The sequence below is a fragment of the Eubalaena glacialis genome, chromosome 11, assembly GCF_028564815.1.
Source record: "Eubalaena glacialis isolate mEubGla1 chromosome 11, mEubGla1.1.hap2.+ XY, whole genome shotgun sequence".
Taxonomy (NCBI): domain Eukaryota; kingdom Metazoa; phylum Chordata; class Mammalia; order Artiodactyla; family Balaenidae; genus Eubalaena; species Eubalaena glacialis.
Genome location: NC_083726.1, coordinates 68,653,332 through 68,667,589, shown reverse-complemented (window position 1 = coordinate 68,667,589; position 14,258 = coordinate 68,653,332). Strand labels below are relative to the sequence as shown.

Below are 14,258 nucleotides of genomic sequence, written 5' to 3'. Positions count from 1 at the left end.
TGAATTTCTTTTGTCTTAGTTGAGCAATGTGATTGGGTGGAGAGTTCTTGTGAAATAACTTTTTTTCCTCAAAGCTCTGATACTTATTTATTATCTTTGACAATTAATTTTGAAGAGAAGTCAGAGCCTAGCCCAACTGTTCTGTGTAACTTTTCAGGAGTAGGGGTGGTTCTGGGTATTTCTAGGAATTGTCTTTATCCTTGAAGTTTGCATATTTCATCAGGATATGTCTGAGTGTTTTTCTCTTTTCATTAATTTTTGCCTGGTGGTCCTTGTACCCTGACACTCCAGGAACCTTTTTAATATACCCATTAAGCATTTTAGCTAAAGAAATTCTTCTGTTATCTCAATGATACTGCTTCTGTTCCATTTATTCTGGTCTTTCCTTCAGGGCCACTTCTTTTTTTTTTGCCCCTTTGTTTGACCTCCTGTTTATCATACATGTCTCATTTTTGTCCACCCCATTGTTTTCATTCTTTTCCCCTCTGTGAGGAGCCGTTTCTCAAGCATGCCCTCTGCATTACAGAGGTGATCTTCTACATCGTCAAATCTACTTTTTCATGCCCCTCTTTGCGGGGATAATCCTGGACAAAGAAATGTCATTACCTTTCTTGTTTGTATGTCACCATATTTGATTTTGTGCCGGGGTGTTTCATCTTGAAATTTCTTGTACACCATGTCCATAGAGGTGCCATTACCTGATGATACCAGTCTTTCCATGCTGGTGCTTCTGATAGGTGCCCACACCCCTGGGTCTTTGAGTTCATTTTGACAAATAAGCTATAAGGTGAAGTTTAAAGGACTTTGCTTCTTTCAACAACCACTGAGTTCAACCCAACTTTCTACACTTTTTTTTCTTTTTTCTTTTTTCTTTTTTTTTATTTTAAAGGGCTTTCTGTAGTTGCGGCAAGCGGGGGCCACTCTTCATCACGGTGCGCAGGCCTCTCACTATTGTGGCCTCTCTTTTTGCAGAGCACAGGCTCCAGACGCGCAGGCTCAGTAGTTGTGGCTCACGGGCCTAGTTGCTCCGCGGCATGTGGGATCTTCCCAGACCAGGACGCGAACCCGTGTCCCCTGCATTAGCAGGCAGATTCTCAACCACTGCGCCACCAGGGAAGCCCTACACTTTTTTTTTTTCTTAAATAATTGTCACTCTCTGTATCCTGTTATCAGACACACCCTCATATTTTGTTGATCCTTAGTGGCTAAAGGAAATCCAAATTGAATTTGCCTTTTTATGTGTTTTGGCTTAAGATCTCCTCTGTTTTCCACTAGACCATGTTACTCTCTCAAGAATTGTTTTGCAAGTTAGTCTTGGAAATCCTTGAAGTTGCTTTTAATGAACCAGAATTTCTGAAAGTTTTCTAACTTAGAAATTATGCAGTATCCCTCTATTTTTACTCTTCAAAGTTCATTGCAATTGGATTTAAGGGACGAGATGAATATGCGTTCCTTGAACTGCCATCTTTTCTTAAAACATTTCAAGAAGTTTTTATACATATTTTTAATTTCTAAGAATTCTACCAAAATATTTACAAATAAAGTTATGAGATACTTGGGAATTGCTTTAAAAGTGTTGTAAATATAGTTAATTGTGCTATAGATGAAACAAGATTGACCATGAATTTTGATATCTGCTGATGGGTTACTGTTGTACTAGTTTCTCTACTTTTACATAAAATTATTTTTAATTTTCCAAGGGTTTAATTTCTTTTTTAGAAAAAAAATGTCTTTGAATTGATTGCAGTTAGGGAATATACCCTATACAATATTTAATTTTAAATTTATTTCGGTTTTCTGTGTGAATTGATATATAATCAGTTTTTTAATTTCTATGGAGATTTGAAAAGGAAATCATTGTATGTCTAATAAATCAGTCTTATTGGTGATAATATTTAAATCTTCTGTAGACTAATTTATGTTTTGTGTGCTTAATCTGTCAGATACTGCAAGAGGTTAAATTTTTTCACATTCATAGCAAAACTGCCTATATTATTTGATGCTATTTTGAATGGACTCTTTTCCTCTCATTTTATTGGTCACGTGTATTAAGATTTTTAATTGAATAGTGCCATTTAAAATAATTCCAATATTATATGCTAAGTGTTCATATTTGCTTTTGTCTTCTAAATCTGTCACCTACGGCATAGAATCCACCACAAAACAAATTAGTGCCAAGTTGAAAAAAAAGAAGATATAACTCATGCCACCTGATTCTGTACCTAATGTTGAACTAAGGAACCTAGTTTTCTGTGTTGCCTGATGAGGGAGTGACTGCCATCTGGATTCCAGTATTTTACCAGTCTTGAGTTAAATCTGTCGTTTACTAGACAGATTACTGAAAGAGCTCTGTAAATACCTGTTTGATTAGTATAGTAACTATTTATAGCAATGTAATTGGCTTTGAGAAGAAAGAGAAATGTGTTGTCTAGCATTTGTAATTTAATAAGTGAACACCGTGTATCTATCAGTGTGTAAGCTCAGGGTTATGATAGAGAATTAAATCTGAAGACCTAGACTTTGAAACATAACTTCGTATTTTAGCTCCTTTCTCTTGTGTATTAATACCTTTTAGTTTTTAGAAGGATAGCTCTTTGAAAAACCAAAAAAGGGCTTTGTGCTTATTTATTGAGGGGGACAAGAGATCAGAACTGGGTGCCAGTACCTCAGCTGAACTAAGAAAGGTTGAGTCTCAGCTGGAAATATTTAATCATGAATGAGAACAAGCACTGACCCTCAAGCCAGGGAAATAAAAATTTCAAAAATTGTAACAATTTGCCTAAACCATAAATTTCTGGGGATTGGAATTATGTAAAGAATCTGTTTGGAGGAATAGAGTTAGAATGTGCCATGGGACCAGAAGTCGTATATTTAAAAAATCTTATGAAAATTTGAATTATGAAGGGCTTTATGTATATAATATATACTATTTACTATGAGTATCTGGTACTTGTGGTGTTGTCAGTCACTCCATTTTGCTTATGCTCCATTTTGGGTGTTCCGGGAGGGAAAAGATAATATTTATGGTCTTTCTTTACTAGTAGTGTTGTCTTCTCCCCCAGCTGTAATAAAAAACACGAATTTTAAATCTACTGTGCTCAGTTATGCGTACCAAATTTATAAAGAGCATCTTAAACATATTATTAGTGTAAGGTTTTGATTATAAAATTCTACATCATTGTTATTTTGATTATATTTAAATAAAAATTATTTGATAAGAATTAATTATCTTTAGCCTGTTTTTAACGGTTCCACAGTGAGTTCAATTCTGAAAGACCATACTCTCTAAAATATCTGTATTAGTACTGTTGCCTGAGTTATTTCGTGTGATGTAGATAATCCCTCATTTGCAGAGAATGTCACAATTTTTGAGCAGCTATTTATGTCCAAATTAATATATACTCTTCTTTTTATGATATCTGCGTTAGAAATTCAAAAAGAATAGCCTTGATTTATTACCTATTTAAGTCCATCACGAGTCTATAATGGAGAGAGACTGTCTCTTTTGTTTTGTCTTATGTTTTTAGACTGTAAATTTATCTGCTGGGTCAGGGTGAAATGTAAGCAGCTGCATGCTGTCCTTAATGCTCAAGGGTTATATCTGGGCATATGTCTCTGCTTTTGTATCTCCAACAGTAGAGAAAAGTATTGGATTCGTTACCTATCAAGCTGCCAGCTAGGAAAGAGTTCCTTGCTCAAATTGAGCTTATATGGAGAACTTAGAAGGAATGGAAAGGGACAGTTTAATTCCTTTCTGGTCTCAAAGATGTGAATTATTGTGCCTTGTAAAGCTGGAAGGGGAAAATGAGGAATGGTGATGACTTCCCATGTCATTAGTTTTTCTATTTGTAAATGTATAACTTTCGTTCATCCCACCTTGAAAGTTAAGGTTTGGTACTAAAAAGAAAATAATACTTCTGAGATCACCATATACGTTCATTGATACACTCCTCCCTCATCTCAGCTGTCTGTAACTATAAAAGCAAAGGGGTGGGTAGCTGCAGGACTTTTTTTTTTTTTTTAATATCTTTATTGGAGTGTAATTGCTTTACAATGGTGTGTTAGTTTCTGCTGTATAACAAAGTGAATCAGCTATATGTGTACCTATATCCCCATATCTCCTCCATCTTGTGTCTCCCTCCCACCCTCCCTAGGTAGACACAGAGCACCTAGCTGATCGCCATGTGCTATGCAGCTGCTTCCCACTAGCTACCGATTTTACATTTAGTAGTGTATATATATCCATGCCACTCTTTCACTTCGTCCCAGCTTACCCTTCCCCCTCCCTGTGTCCTCAAGTCCATTCTCTACGTTGATGTCTTTAATCCTGTCCGACCCCTACGTTCTTCAGAACCTTTTTTTTTTTTTTTTTTTTAGATTCCATATATATGTGTTAACATACGGTATTTGTTTTTCGCTTTCTGACTTACTTTGCTTTCTATGACAGACTCTAGGTCCAACCACCTCACTACAAATAACTCAATCTCGTTTCTTTTTATGACTGAGTAATATTCCATTGTATATATGTGCCACATCTTCTTTATCCATTCATCTGTTGATGGACACTTACGTTGCTTCCATGTCCTGACTATTCTAAATAGAGCTGCAGTGAACACTGTGGTACATGACTCTTTTTGAATTGTGGTTTTCTCAGGGTATATGCCCAGTAGTGGGATTGCTGGGTCATATGGTAGTTCCACTTTTAGTTTTTTAAGGAACCTCCATACTGTTCTCCATAGTGGCTGTATCAATTTAGATTCCCACCAGCAGTGCAAGAGGGTTCCCTTTTCTCCACACCCTCTCCAGCATTTATTGTTTGTAGATTTTTTGATGATTGCCATTCTGACCGGTGTGAGGTGATACCTCATTGTGGTTTTGATTTGCATCTCTCTAATGATTAGTGATGTTGAGCATCCTTTCATGTGTTTGTTGGCAATCTGTATATCTTCTTTGGAGAAATGTCTATTTAGGTCTTCTGCCCATTTTTGGATTGGGTTGTTTGATTTTTTGATATTGAGCTGCTTACATATTTTGGAGATTAATCCTTTGTCAGTTGCTTCATTTGCAAATATTTTCTCCCATTCTGAAGGTTGTCTTTTCGTCTTCTTTGTCGTTTCCTTTGCTGTGCAAAAGCTTTTAAGTTTCATTAGGTCCCATTTGTTTACTTTTGTTTTTATTCTCATTTCTCTAGGAGGTGGGTCAAAGAGGATCTTGCAGTGATTGATGTCATAGAGTGTTCTGCCTATGTTTTCCTCTAAGAGTTTTATAGTGTCTGGCCTTACATTTAGGTCTTTAATCCATTTTGAGTTTATTTTTGTGTATGGTGTTAGGGAGTGTTCTTATTTCATTCTTCTCCATGTAGCTGTCCAGCACCACTTATTGAAGAGGCTGTCTTTTCTCCATTGTATATTCGTGGCTCCTTTATCAAAGATAAGGTGACCATATGTGTGTGGGTTTATCTCTGGGCTTTCTATCCTGTTCCATTGATCTGTATTTCTCTTTTTGTGCCAGTATCATACTCTCTTGATTACTGTAGCTTTGTAGTATAGTCTGAAGTCCAGGAGCCTGATTCCTCCAGCTCCGTTTTTCTTTCTCAAGATTGCTTTGGCTATTTGGGGTCTGTTGTGTTTCCATACAGATTGTGAAATTTTTTGTCCTAGTTCTGTGAAAAATGCCACTGGTAGTTTGATAGGGATTGCATTGAATCTGTAGATTGCTTTGGGTAGTATACTCATTTTCACAATATTGACTCTTCTGATCCAGGAACAGGGTATATCTCTCCATCTGTTTGTATCATCTTTAATTTCTTTCAACAGTGTCTTATAGTTTTCTGCATACAGGTCTTTTGTCTCCTTAGGTAGATTTATTCCTAGGTATTTTATTCTTTTTGTTGCAACGGTAAATGGGAGTGTTTCCATAATTTCTCTTTCAGATTTTTCATCATTAGTGTATAGGAATGCAAGAGATTTCTGTGCATTAATTTTGTATTCTGCTACTTTTCAAATTCATTGATTAGCTCTCGTAGTTTTCTGGTAGCAGCTTTAGGATTCTCTATGTATAGTATCATGTCATCTACAAACCGTGACAGTTTTACTTCTTCTTTTCCAGTTAGGATTCCTTTTATTTCTTTTTCTTCTCTGATTGCTGTGGCGAAAACTTCCAAAACAATGTTGATTAATAGTGGTGACAGTGAGCAACCTTGTCTTGTCCCTGATCTTAGTGGAAACGGTTTCAGTTTTTCACCATTGAGAATGATGTTGGCTCTGGGTTTGTCGTATATGGCCTTTATTATGTTGAGGTAAGTTCCCTCTATGCCTACTTTCTGGAGGGTTTTTATCATAAATGGGTGTTGAATTTTGTCAAAAGCTTTTTCTGCGTCTATTGAGATGATCATATGGTTTTTCTCCTTCAATTTGTTATTATGGGTTATCACATTGATTGAGTTACGTATTTTAAAGCATCCTTGCATTCCTGGGATAAACCCCAGTTGATGATGGTGTATAATCCTTTTAATGTGCTGTTGGATTCTGTTTGCTAGTATTTTGTTGAGGAGTTTTGAATCTGTGTTCATCAGTGATATTGGCCTGTAGTTTTCTTTTTTTGTGACATCTTTGTCTGATTTTGGTATCAGGGTGATGGTGACCTCATAGAATGAGTTTGAGAGTGTTCCTCCCTCTGCTATATTTTGGAAGAGTTTGAGAAGGATAGCTGTTAGCTCTTCTCTAAATGTTTGATAGAATTCACCTGTGAAGCCATCTGGTCCTGGGCTTTTGTTTGTTGGAAGATTTTTAATCACAGTTTCAATTTCAGTGCTTGTGATTGGTCTGTTTATATTTTCTATTTCTTCCTGGTTCAGTCTCGGAAGGTTGTGCTTTTCTAAGAATTTGTCCATTTCTTCCAGGTTGTCCATTTTATTGGCATATAGTTGCTTGTAGTAATCTCTCATGATCCTTTGTGTTTCTGCAGTGTCAGTTGTTACTTCTCCTTTTTCATTTTTAATTCTATTGATTTGAGTCTTCTCCCTTTTTTTCTTGATGAGTCTGGCCCATGGTTTATCAATTTTGTTTATCCTCTCAAAAAACCAGCTTTTAGTTTTATTGATCTTTGCTATCGTTTCCTTCATTTCTTTTTCCGATCTCATCTTTATGATTCTTTCCTTCTGCTAACTTTGGGGTTTTTTTGTTCTTCTTTCTGTAATTGCTTTAGGTGTAAGGTTGTTTGTTTATTTGTTCGTTTGTTTATTTGAGACGTTTCTTGTTTCTTGAGGTAGGATTGTATTGTTATAAATTCCCTCTTAGAACTTCTTTTGCTGCATCCCAGAGGTTTTGGGTTGTCATGTTTTCATTGTCATTTGTTTCTAGGTATTTTTTGATTTTCTCTTTGAATTCTTCAGTGATCTCTTGGTTATTTAGTAGTGTATTGTTTAGCCACCATGTGTTTGTATTTTTCACAGATATTTTCCTGTAATTGCTATCTAGTCTCATAGCGTTGTGGTCGGAACAGATACTTGATACGATATCAATTTTCTTAAATTTACCAAGACCTGATTTGTGATCCAAGATATGATCTATCCTGGAAAATGTTCCATGAGCACTTGAGAAGAAAGTATATTCTGTTCTTTTTGGATGGAGTGTCCTATTAATATCAGTTAAGTCCATCTTGTTTAATGTTTCATTTAAAGCTTGTGTTTCCTTATTTATTTTCACTTTGGGTGATCTGTCCATTGGTGAAAGTGGGGTGTTAAAGTCCCCTAGTATGATTGTGTTACTGTCGATTTCCCCCTTTATGGCTGTTAGCATTTGCCTTAGGTATTGAGGTGCTCCTATGTTGGGTGCATAAATATTTACCATTGTTACATCTTCTTCTTGGATTGATCCCTTGATCATTATGTAGTGTCCTTCTTCGTCTCTTGTAATAGTCTTTGTTTTAAAGTCTATTTTGTCTAATATGAGAATTGCTACTCCAGCTTTCTTTTGATTTCCATTTGCATGGAATATCTTTTTCCATCACCTCACTTTCAGTCCATATGTGTCCCTAGGTCTGAAGTGGGTGTCTTGTAGACAGCATATATACGGGTCTTGTTTTTGTATCCATTCAGCCAGTCTGTGTCTTTTGGTGGGAGCATTTAATCCATTTACATTTAAGGTAGTTTTTTTTTTTTTTTTTTAAACTTTCGGTTTATTTATTTATTTCTGGCTGTGTTGGGTCTTCGTTTCTGTGCGAGGGCTTTCTCCAGTTGCGGCAAGTGGGGGCCACTCTTCATCGCGGTGCGCGGGCCTCTCACTATCGCGGCCTCTCGTGTTGCGGAGCACAGGCTCCAGACGCGCAGGCTCAGTAATCGTGGCTCATGGGCCTAGTTGCTCCGCGGCATGTGGGATCTTCCCAGACCAGGGCTCGAACCCGTGTTCCCCTGCATTGGCAGGCAGATTCTCAACCACTGCGCCACCAGGGAAGCCCTAAGGTAGTTATTGATATGTATGTTCCTATTACCATTTTCTTAATTGTTTTGGGTTTGTTTTTGTAGGTCTTTTCCTTCTCTTGTGTTTCCTGCCTAGAGAAGTTCCTTTAGCATTTGTTGTAAAGCTGGTTTGGTGGTGCTGAATTCTCTTAGCTTTTCCTTTCTGTAAAGGTTTTAATTTCTCTGTTGAATCTGAATGAGATCCTTGCTGGGTAGAGTAATCTTGGTTGTAGGTTTTTCCCTTTCATCATTTTAAATATGTCCTGCCACACCCTTCTGGCTTGCAGAGTTTCTGCTGAGAAATCAGCTGTTAACATTATGGGGATTCCCTTGTATGTTATTTGTTGCTTTTTCCTTGCTGCTTTTAATCTTGGTTGTAGGTTTTTCCCTTTCATCATTTTAAATATGTCCTGCCACACCCTTCTGGCTTGCAGAGTTTCTGCTGAGAAATCAGCTGTTACCTTATGGGGATTCCCTTGTATGTTATTTGTTGCTTTTTCCTTGCTGCTTTTAATATTTGTTCTTTGTGTTTAATTTTTGATAGTTTGATTAATATGTGTCTTGGCATGTTTCTCCTTGGATTTATCCTGTATGGGACTCTCTGCCCTTCCTGGACTTGATTGACTATTTCCTTTCCCATATTAGGGAAGTTTTCAACTATAATCTCTTCAAATATTTTCTCAGTCCCTTTCTTTTTCTCTTCTTCTTCTGGGACCCCTATAATTCGAATGTTGGTGCATTTAATGTTGTTCCAGAGGTCCCTAAGACTGTCCTCAATTCTTTTCATTCTTTTTTCTTTATTCTTCTCTGTGGTAGTTATTTCCACTGTTTTATCTTCCAGATCACTTATCTGTTATTCTGCCTCAGTTATTCTGCTATTGATTCTCTCTAGTGAGTTTTTAATTTCATTTATTGTGTTGTTCATCATTGTTTAGTTCACTCTTTAGTTCTTCTAGGTCCTTGTTAAACGTTTCTTGTATTTTCTCCATTCTGTTTCCAAGATTTTGGATCGTCTTTACTATCATTACTCTGAAATCTTTTTCAGGTAGACCGCCTATTTCCTCTTCATTTGTTCAGTCTGGTGGGTTTTACCTTGCTCCTTCATCTGCTGTTTATTTCTCTGTCTTCTCATTTTGCTTAACTTACTGTGTTTGGGGTCTCCTTTTCGCCGGCTGCAGGTTCATAGTTCCTGTTGTTTTTGGTGTCTGCCCTCAGTGGCTAAGGTTGGTTCAGTGGGTTGTGTAGCCTTCCTGGTGGAGGGGACTGGTGCCTGTGTTCTGGTGGATGAGGCTGCATCTTGTCTTTCTGGTGGGCAGGACCACGTCCAGTGGTGTGTTTTGCAGTGTCTGTGAACTTATTATGATTTTAGGCAGCCTCTCTGCTAATGGGTGGGGTTGTGTTCCTGTCTTGCTAGTTGTTTGGTACGGGGTGTCCAGCACTATAGCTTGCTGGCCGTTGAGTGGAGCTGGTTCTTAGTGTTGAGATGGAGATCTCTGGAAGATCTTTCGCCATTTGATATTACGTGGGGCCGGGAGGTCTCTAGTGGTCCAGTGTCCTGCACTTGGCTCTCCCACCTCGGAGGCTTAGGCCTGACACCCGGCCGGAGCACCAAGACCATGTCAGCCACATGGCTCGGAAGAAAAGGGAGAAAATAAATAAATAAATAAATAAATAAAATAAAGTAATTAAAATAAAAATTTAAAAATATTATTAAACATAAAAAATTAAAAAGGAATAAAAAATAAAAGAAAAAGAAAGAAGAGAGCAACCAAATCAATAAACAAATCTACCAGTGATAATAAGCTCTAAATACTAAACTAAGATAAAGATAAAACCAGAAACAAATTAGATGCAGAAAGCAAACCCCAAGTCTACAGTTGCTCCCAAAGTCCACTGTCTCAATTTTGGGATGATTCATTGTCTATTCAGGTATTCCACAGATGCAGGGTACATCAAGTTGTTTGTGGAGCTTTAATCCGCTGCTTCTGAGGCTGCTGGGAGAGATTTCCCTTTCTCTTCTTTGTTCGCACAGCTCCCGGGGTTCAGCTTTGGATTTGGCCCCGCCTCTGTGTGTAGGTCGCCTGAGGGCATTTGTTCTTCCGCTCAGACAGGACGGGGTTAAAGTAGCAGCTGATTAGGGGGCTCTGGCTCACTCAGGCCCCCGGGGGGGGGGGGAGGGAGGGGTATGGAATGCGGGGCGAGCCTGCGGCGGCAGAGGCCGACATGACGTTGCACCAGCCTGAGGCACGCCGTGTGTTCTCCCGGGGAAGTTGTCCCTGGATCACGGGACCCTGGCAGTGGCGGGCTGCACAGGTTCCCGTGAGGGGAGGTGTGGATAGTGACCTGTGCTTGCACACAGGCTTCTTGGTGGTGGCAGCAGCAGCCTTAGTGTCTCATGCCCTTCTCTGGTGTCCGCGCTGATAGCCACAGCTCGTGCCGTCTCCGGAGCTCGTTTAGGCGGTGCTGTGAAACCCGTCTCCTTGCGCACCCCAAAACAATGGTCTCTTGCCTCTTAGGCAGTTCCAGACTTTTTCCTGGACTCCCTCCCTGCTAGATGTGGCGCACTAGCCCCCTTCAGGCTGTGTTCACGCAGCCTACCCCAGTCCTCTCCCTGGGGTCTGATCTCTGAAGCTGGAGCCTCAGCTCCCAGCCTCCACCCGCCCCGGCGGGGGAGCAGACAAGCCTCTCGGGCCGGTGAATGCTGGCCAGCATGGATCCTCTGTGCAGGAATCTCTCCGCTTTGCCCTCTGCACCGCGTTGCTGCGCTCTCCTCTGTGGCTCCAAAGCTTCCCGCCTGCCCACCCCCTGTCTCCACCAGTGAAGGGGCTTCCTAGTGTGTGGAAACTTTTCCTCCTTCACAGCTCCCTCCCCGAGGTGCAGGTCTGTCCCTATTCTATTGTCTCTGTTTTTTTCTTTTTTCTTTTGCACTACCCAGGTACGTGGGGATTTTCTTAACTTTTGGGAAGTCTGAAGTTTTTTGCCAGCGTTCAGTAGGTGTTCTGTAGGAGCTGTTCCACATGTAGATGTATTTTTGATGTATTTGTGGGGAGGAAGGTGATCTCCACGTCTTACGCCTCCACCATCTTTAGGCCCTCCCTCTGCAGGACTTTTAAAATAGTGACTAATGGACTTAGTCCATTCCTGGATCAGGAATGATGGAAGGATTCATCTATAAAATGATCACATTTAGAACTTTACTCTGGTATTAATCAGCTTAAGTTCTTATGAAGTGTAGTAACAAGTTCATTAGTTACATTATTGTGTTTGACAGGGATTTGAGCAATTGTTTCCCCATTTAAAAATCTTTCTTCTGGGCTTCCCTGGTGGCGCAGTGGTTGAGAATCTGCCTGCCAAGGCAGGGGACATGGGTTCGAGCCCTGGTCTGGGAAGATCCCACATGCCGCAGAGCAACTAGGCCCGTGAGCCACAACTACTGAGCCTGCGCGTCTGGAGCTTGTGCTCCACAACAAGAGAGGCCGCGATAATGAGAGGCCCGCGCACCGCGATGAAGAGTGGCCCCCGCTTGCCGCAACTGGAGAAAGCCCTCGCACGGAAACGAAGACCCAACACAGCCAAAAATAGAAATATATAAAATAAAGAATTACAAAAAAAAAAAGAGTAAAATATTTAAAAAAAAAAATCTTTCTTCTGGGAATCTTATTGTAAATTGGGGAATTTAATTCTAGTTAATATTAAGAAGATTGACCATACCCTGTAACGGTGATCCAGTGGGGAATACACAACTATCTTATAAATTGGTCAGAATGTATTGGGCACATCAGTTTTGGGTGAGAATTTGGCCGTATTGCTGTTTAAAGTTGATAATACCATTTCCAGTGTCTCTCGAGAGAAAAATATTTAAACAAGTGCTGAGATTAATCTTATTGCTGCATAACTTGTAATAGCAAAAAGCAAAACTGAACATAGCTAGTTACAGCACTAGAGATCTCGTTAAATTATGATGTATCAATAGGACCATATATTATACAGCCATTAAAAAAGACTGATGTAGGGACTTCCCTGGTGGTCCAGTGGTTAAGACTCCGCACTCCCAATGCAGGGGGCCCGGGTTCGATCCCTGGTCGGGAACCAGATCCTGCATGCCGCTACTAAGACCCAGCACAGCCAAATAAATAAACATTAAGAGAAAAAAAAAAAAAGACTGAGATAGTACTGTGTGTATTGACATGCTCAGATCTCTGAAATCGTTGCTGCACACGGGCTTTCTCTAGTTGTGGCGAGCGGGGGCTACTCTTCGTTGCAGTGCACGAGCTTCTCATTGCGGTGGCGTCTCTTGTTGCGGAGCACAGGCTCTAGGTGCGCGGGCTTCAGTAGTTGCGGCATGCGGGCTCACTAGTTGTGGCTCACGGGTTCTAGAGCGCAGGCTCAGTAGTTGTGGCACATGGGCTTAGTTGCTCTGCAGCATGTGGGATCTTCCAGGACCAGAGCTTGAACCCGTGTCCCCTGCACTGGCAGGCGGATTCTCAACCACTGTGCCACCAGGGAAGCCCCTTCACGTGGTTTTTATGGTGACCATGTATTATTTTTTTTAATCAGTAAATAAAATGTACTGTTGTTTATCTACATGTAGTTGTCCTTTGGTATTCTTTACTTTTACATTTTTATTTGAGCAGTGGTGTGGTCTTTTCTGAAAATTTAAAAACACTTTTAGAACCATTACAGTGAGTTTGTCTTCAGTATTACTGCTGAAGTGACTGTCCCACTAATATGAGGTTTGTGGTATCTTGTTATTATTATTAGTAGTAGTAGTATTTTAAATTTAGGGCCTCTAGAAAAGGAAAACAGATATATGTGGTGGGAGTTAAAAAACAAGATGTAAATCTATTTTAAATCTCTGCTGTACTGTTTTTCTATTTCAGTTACCTAGAAAAGTACGAGAAAGTTCATCATTTTGGGGAGGATGATGATGAGGTACCACCAGGCAATCCCAAACCACAGCTTCCTATTGGTGCAATTCCATCTTCCTACAATTACCAGCAACACAGTGTGTCAGGTAAATATCACTGGAAATGAACAAGGCATAGTTCCACAGTTTTGAATTAGGAAAATAGACATCATCCAATGAATTGAATTGAACTAATTGGTATGAGGGCCCTTTCTGTCATAGCCTGCCTATAAGATTTTTAGTTGCAGGAATTTAGAGTTACAAATATACCTGTATTTTCAAGTGAAGTTTTAAAATTATTTCTTTGTCTAAAGATTAGTTTAACCTGAATAGTTACTAGAATGAGGAGAGGAAGGTCCTGTTAGGATTAGGGAAGCCAAAGGAGTACTCATAGCATCTACTAGATTTTCTACAATCCCTGGAATTCCCAGCACCAGAATTTCTCAGAAATGTTTCTTACTATTCAACTATTTTCCTGCCATGGTACCAGGGATTTAAGATTCTTTTCATTCATGTCATTCTTGTAATGGTTATAGAGGAATCTGCAGCTAAAGAGAACAGGACTCAAGTTGGAAATAATCAGGTTGAGAGTCTAATAAAGAGGTTCTTGAGACAGAATAGATGGGAGTTCCGTTGTTTGTGGCTCGGGGGGTTGAGACGGTGATGCTTAGGAAGAGAGCTCTGAAGAGGTAAGCATCTCTTTTCTTTAATCACCAACATTTGGCCTGAAAAAGAGGAGATACATCTTTTTCAAGGGTATGTTCTTTATAAAATATACAATTATCTAGATCTTTATTATTCTTCATTGGTACTAATACCAATCTCTTAGGTAATCCTTAGTTTTAAGCTCCCTCGTTTGTGCCAGTATCACTGATTTAAATTTTCCATCATCTA

General features: G+C 39.5%; 1 protein-coding gene across 1 annotated transcript in view; it reads left to right on the top strand.

Moving 5' to 3' along the window:
* The window catches only part of ARID2 (AT-rich interaction domain 2), a 169,178-nt gene that overhangs the window by 82,793 nt on the left and 72,127 nt on the right, over positions 1-14,258 (top strand). The window contains exon 4 of the mRNA XM_061205258.1: positions 13,339-13,472. Within this exon, the coding sequence (XP_061061241.1) occupies positions 13,339-13,472 (134 nt within the window). The remainder of the gene's footprint in view (positions 1-13,338; positions 13,473-14,258) is intronic.